Source organism: Chinchilla lanigera, unplaced genomic scaffold, assembly GCF_000276665.1.
Source record: "Chinchilla lanigera isolate Chin_1 unplaced genomic scaffold, ChiLan1.0 scaffold00062, whole genome shotgun sequence".
NCBI lineage: Eukaryota > Metazoa > Chordata > Mammalia > Rodentia > Chinchillidae > Chinchilla > Chinchilla lanigera.
In genome coordinates, this window is record NW_004955463.1 from 1,842,451 (window position 1) to 1,848,450 (window position 6,000).

A 6,000-nucleotide genomic window follows, 5' to 3' on the forward strand; every position below is an offset into this window, starting at 1 on the left:
ATCATGAGTGTAACTGGCACAACAAAGTGGAACCTCACAAGTTAGAATTGTTTCAGTTAGGAACAAGTGACTTTTCCAAACTTCCTCGGGCCCACGGCATAAAAGCCACCCTCTCCTGATATCAGCAAAAATGGACTGGAGATGCAGATGCTGTCACCAGGAAGTCAGCTTCTCCAAAATTCCTCATGCTGAGAACCACCACCACTCCTCTTTGCCTGGATAAATAAAATATGCAGATACTGGCTCTAGGAAGTTGGAAAGGTTACTCTCCGCTCTGCTTCTCAATATAAAAGACCACTGCACACGCTGGAGAAAGGGTGACCGTGATTTGAGGCAAATGAGGCTCATCCCTCTCCTCAGAACTACCTTTAAATAAAGGCTTTTTTTCCTTTTCACCAAAATAAATGGCCACCTTTGGTTTAGTCAGCAGCAAGAAAACAAACATAAGCTGAGTGCCAAGAACAAGGGCAAAGCCTTAACCAAAAGGATTTGTCTCATCCTATTTTTATTTTTTATTTAATTTTGACTTTTTGAGACAAGGTTTTGCTATGCAGTTCAGCCTGGCCTTGAACGCACAGGGATCCTCCTGTCTCAGCTCCCCACCTCCCCCGTCAGTGCTGGGCTTACAAGCATGTGCCACCATATCTGGCAACGTGTACCCCTATTTTTAAACAGGTTCAAAAGAGCTTGTGCATCCCTTCCACCATGAGAAGAGAGAGGTCTCATTTATAAGGAAGTATCAGCTCTGAGGGCACCTTGACCTTGGACTGCTCAGGCCTCAGGTTTGTGAGAAATAAAATTGCTGTTATTTATGTAAGGAACAGCACGAGGCAAAGACCAACAGGCTGTGTAAAGGTGACATGGCATGGCATTTACTGAGCCTGGGTGCAGGCAGACAGAGGGCGAAAAGGCCGTCTGTAGGGAGCAAAGACAAGTGGCATCTTTTTTATAGGGCTTCAAAGAAGGCAAGGGACATTAGGCAGGAAGATCTTAGTAAACCTCAGTGGTCAGAGTTCTCTGGATATTTTGTGTCTCAGTGGACAAAGTCCTTGAGGTGTCCACTGTAAATGTTTGGGTGTCTTTAGATGTCTGGGTGTTTTGAAGATTCCATGATCCATCTCATCTCTTTTAAGACATCCTGTGTTTGCCAAGGTCAGCCCCCCCAGTGCTGATCTGAGAACACTGCCTCTGCTGGCAGACAGGCTGGGTCCTGGGATAGTCATGTCCAAATCGAGCCTTACCCTTTAGAATCTACAGAGTTTATGATATTTTGTGCTACCGACCCTTACAAACTAGGTCACTTCACATGCATGAAAGAAATGTGGCAAAAGAACTACCACATTCCTACATAAGGCTCAGGTGATATCTTTGGCTAGAGTAAGACAAGGGTGATTTTTTTTTTTTTAAAGTCACAAGTAGGTAAAACTGACTATTTGAGTTAATGTGCCCAGATTTCTGACTTTGGCAAATAGATAAGAATACATCCCACTTTCATACATATATCCGCAACATGAAGAGGTGATTCCCCTTCCCTGTGCCCTTTCTCAAGGAATAAGTGCAAGTGTAGAATACTCAGATGCAGAAATCCCATGTCTTCCATCACCATCCATGAAACTGGGGCAGGCTGGGCAACTCTGGCTATCCTAGATAAGGCCTGTCATTGTTAATCACTCTTCAGGGATCTATACACATAATCTCGTGAAGGTAACTGCCTGGCATCAGCATCATCTGTGTGTGTGTGTATGTGTGTGTAGAGGCAGCAATGTACTATTACCAGACACTTCTGAAAGCTGTACTGTGTTTGCAAACTTTTCCTCCCAATTAAACTCTTTGCTTAAAGGCAGCATCCACTCCTTACCTCTATCTTCTTCCTTTTTCTCATTTACTAAGATATTAGATAATAAGGTTATTTTTGCCTCTATAAATTACTAGGTATTATATATCGCAGTGTTAAATGTTCATAAACACATTATGACATACAAAAGTATATCAAAGGAAATTAAAATGTTTCACTGAGGCAAGCATTTTATTCTTCTCTTAGAAAATATTTACAGGCTGCTCAATTTTTCATATCACATAGTCATTATTACCTACATATCATAACCCATTAACATATCATAACCCATAATCATTAACCCATTAATCACATTCTTTGTAGACAAGATAAATTATTTTAACAGCTTCTTTTGAAGATTGACAAAGCGAATAAGTCTACTGGAAAGCATTAGAATTTGAACTCATTTTACATAATCAAAAGAGGTCATTAAAAATTAAAGCAATCTTAAATCAAAATGTCAAAAAAAAGCAACATGTACCTAATAGGCAAATTAATACTACTAGGAAGCAAGAGTCTCCCATAGTCTAACATTTACCTAACATGAAAGAAGATTCAAAAATTAGTTTTTAATGATTGTGTTCAAGGCAATTAAGGGAAGTGACTATAAAAATATTGAGTAAATTTTCTCTGTGCCTGTTCATTTAACTATTTCTCTTGAGTATTCTTAAAAGAAAATACAATGAAGGCTTTAAGGAATAAAAATGTCTTTATGAAGAAACATACACAGATAAACATATACAAATATACACATAAATCCAAGGAACATAACCAATTCTATAATGCAAACCTCTTTCTGGGAAATTATCAACTTAAACAGTCTGGAATTCTCAGTGTTTCACAGTCAGTAACAGATAATTTATTCCAGAGGACATTATTATAAACTATATCTAACAAAAAAATCAATCTTTAAAAAATTTTACCACATTTCAGAATCTCATCAAAATGTCTAATACTGAGAGTAATAATTATTACTTAATGGTCATTTAAGTTCTAGGCATTGCACTAGACAAATTAAATACATAGTTTTACTTAATCCCAACAACAACCCTTAAATGAAGTATTACATATGCATTTTAAAGCAAGGAAATTTAAAATTAAGAGGGTTAAGTGGTTTGCCTAGTGTCACACAAGCAGGTAAGGGCTGAGCTGTAACTGGAGCAACTCAAAAAAAATCCATGGTGGCAATTATTACTGTTATAATTATTAGTTCCATAAAAGTTCTTAGTTCTAGGCTCTGCAATACGGCTTCCCCAGGATAAAGGACAACTGCTCAGGCCAATTTATTCTGGTACCTATGTGAGTAATTACTACCCCTACTACAATCACTACATTTACTGGTTCAATGATGTCAAATCAGGTCCCACAGTCCAAACAACCCTAGAAAAGGATTATGTTGGTGACCAAGCATTTCTCATGTTCGTTATGTTGTTCTTAAGCCGGACGTGGTGGCACACACCTGTAATCCTAGCACTGAGGCTGAGGCTGGAGGATCACTGAGTTCGAGACCAGCCTGGGCTACAAAGTAAGCTCAAGGCCAGCCTGCCCTGTAGGGACCCTGTTTCAAAAAGACCAAAACAAAAAAAAACATATGTTTTTCTTCCAGTACTGGGAGTTAGTGAACTGAGCACCAGATGTGAACGTGTATTTCAGAAAGACACACTGAGAAAACTCTCAAAACTGCAACTGTTTAAATTGTTAATTTGCTTGTATTTTCCTTAAGTAAAACATGTGTATTCTGTAAACCACCAACTATCTGTACTATTCGCGTCTGTTTATGAGAAAAAATAATTTTGGAAGACACCCTTCTTTATATTTCACACTGTTGTACGTAATCCTTTATTCTTAAAATACCTTTTACTCTGGACAGATGGCATATACTCCTATTGCCAGCTGGTTAGGAGGCTGAGAGAAAAGGATTACAAGTTCCTGGGCTGCCACACAACTCTGCAGGACTGTGACTCAAAAATTGTGAAAAAGAGTGGCGCTGGGCATGGTAGTGCACACCTGTAATCCCAGCCTGGAGGCTGAAGCAGGAGGATCACTTCAAGTTCGAGGACAGCCTGGGCCACAAAAAGAGTTCTAGGCCAGCCTGAACTGCACAGTGAAACCCTGTCTCAAAACACACCCCAAAAAAAAAAATTAAAAAAAAAAAGACTGGATATGTAGCTCAATGGTAAACCAAGTATTTAGCATGCATGAGGGACCTACGTTTAACCCCAGAACGACAAAAAAATTTGAAATTTTCATGGAAACATATATTACTCTCATTTAGATTTAATTATACCGCGTTATGCTGTTATCAAACGTTTTCACATATTAATGTTGTCTTACAACTGGAGATGCTAAGATGCTATAACCTGTATGCTTTTTGATGTTTTTACTTCAACTGAATGAATGGCCACAGTGATCTTCCCAAGGAAAAAAAAAAAAAAATTGGAATTTTCATGGAGTTCCTAGTGATTTTTATCACCTCTTGCTCTAGTAACAAAAAAATCTGGTTACTCTTCAATTTCCTTTCTCAAGAACTACAAAATCTAATTCCATATAAATACAAAATGTTTAGAAAAAATCTATCTTTAACTTATACGTGTTTATAAACAGTTTTAATACTAGTGCTTCTTCTAAGTCCTTTATCACAACTACCAGAATTTTGTATGGCCTACTTACAGGCTTAAACTAAGTATTCAACACTGAGCAAAGAGTAAACAGAAGAAAGAATCTGCACTACTTTGCATGTGAGACTACTTATCTAATATCTGCCCAGCAATTAGGAAAATTCTGGTAATGACTTGAACCTGACTCAGATTATGAGCCACAGGTACTTGTATATTTTCACCAGGAAAATCCATCTTAAATCATAAAACAGTACTCTTTTTAAAACTGCCCACAATTTGCAACCTTAGTCACATGTCTAAAAATAATATTTTCAAAGGCTGCTGGGTCAGCTACCCAGGGGAACAACGTATGAACTCACAAGTAAGACTACAATGACAGCACTTCAAGGCCAACTCACTTCAGCTGTCACCGTCCCTAACATTAATGGTGGACTAAGACTGAAATCAGGTGATCTGAACTTCACAAGCGAATTTGCCTAAGATAATGTAAGGCTATTCTCACGATCACACGTTCAGTTTAACCTAGAAATAAGCACACCGTCTTAAAAGCTATAATTAGGAAACAGAAATAAAGCACTCGCAATACGCTCCGTAGCCTCCTGAAATGGGACAGGGGAAGAGCAGGATGAGCAAATAGGGGTCAAACTGTCCCCCGATTACAAATGTTTTCACACCCACCACACCCCTTTCAGTGACACCCAGGCTCCGCCCACAGCCGAGCTTCCAGGCGCGCAGGGTCTGAGATGCGAGGGTACCAGGCGCGCGCGAAGGACACGCGGGGTTGGGCCGGACCGCGCCGCCCCTGCCCCCCGCGCCTCCATCGCCCACGCCCCGCGGCCGGGCTGCCTAGCAACGCGGTCGGGCTGCCTAGCAACGCGGCCCGCCCCCGCCTCCCAGGGCCACCCGAGAAGCCAACCGCATCCACTCTACCTCCTTTTTCTTCTGTCCTCCCCCGAGCTGGATGCAGAGGAGCAGCAGGAGGAGGAGAAACGGGAAGCTCCCGGCGGGCAGGTAGCGCAGACGCCGCCCCGCGGGTCTGCGGCGTGAAGGAGCGCCCCGGGCCCCCATGGCCGCAGGGCCGTGCCTCCTCCACGCGCGGTAGCCGTGCGCGCCCAGCTCCCACGCGTCCCACGCCTGCCGAGCCACCCGCGGGGAGCGTCCTGGCCGGGTCCTAGGGGCGGCAGCAGCGCGGCACGGGAGGCGGAGGACGCGGCGGAGACGGCCCACAGAGCATCCGGTTCGCCGAGCGGTCGGAGCGGCGCGCGCCGGGCAGGAAGTGGGCGTGGCCAGGGCGCGCGGACCGGGCGCCGCAGCCTGGGAGACCCCGCCCCACACCTGAAGCCGCGCTCGGACCCGCCGCCCTGGCGGCGTACGTGGGCGACCTCGTCCCTCACCGCCATCCCGGCCCTGAGTGTGCCCGGGGCGAGGGAAAGCAGTAGAGTGAGAACCTGGCCCTTCTAGCCACCTTCGGGCTTGCTAGCATTGAGATTTGTTTGGGGGACACAGCAGTGGCTCCCTTGAGCTGTCCGAAGAGCTCAGACTCCGGAG

At 43.5% G+C, this 6,000-nt stretch overlaps 1 protein-coding gene across 1 annotated transcript in view; it reads right to left on the minus strand.

Moving 5' to 3' along the window:
• Tusc3 (tumor suppressor candidate 3) overlaps positions 1 to 5,737 on the minus strand; it is a 214,412-nt gene extending 208,675 nt beyond the window's left edge. The window contains exon 1 of the mRNA XM_005398343.2: positions 5,383 to 5,737. Within this exon, the coding sequence (XP_005398400.1) occupies positions 5,383 to 5,520 (138 nt within the window). The 5' untranslated portion in view covers positions 5,521 to 5,737. The remainder of the gene's footprint in view (positions 1 to 5,382) is intronic.
• Between the last annotated feature and the right edge of the window lie 263 nt (positions 5,738 to 6,000).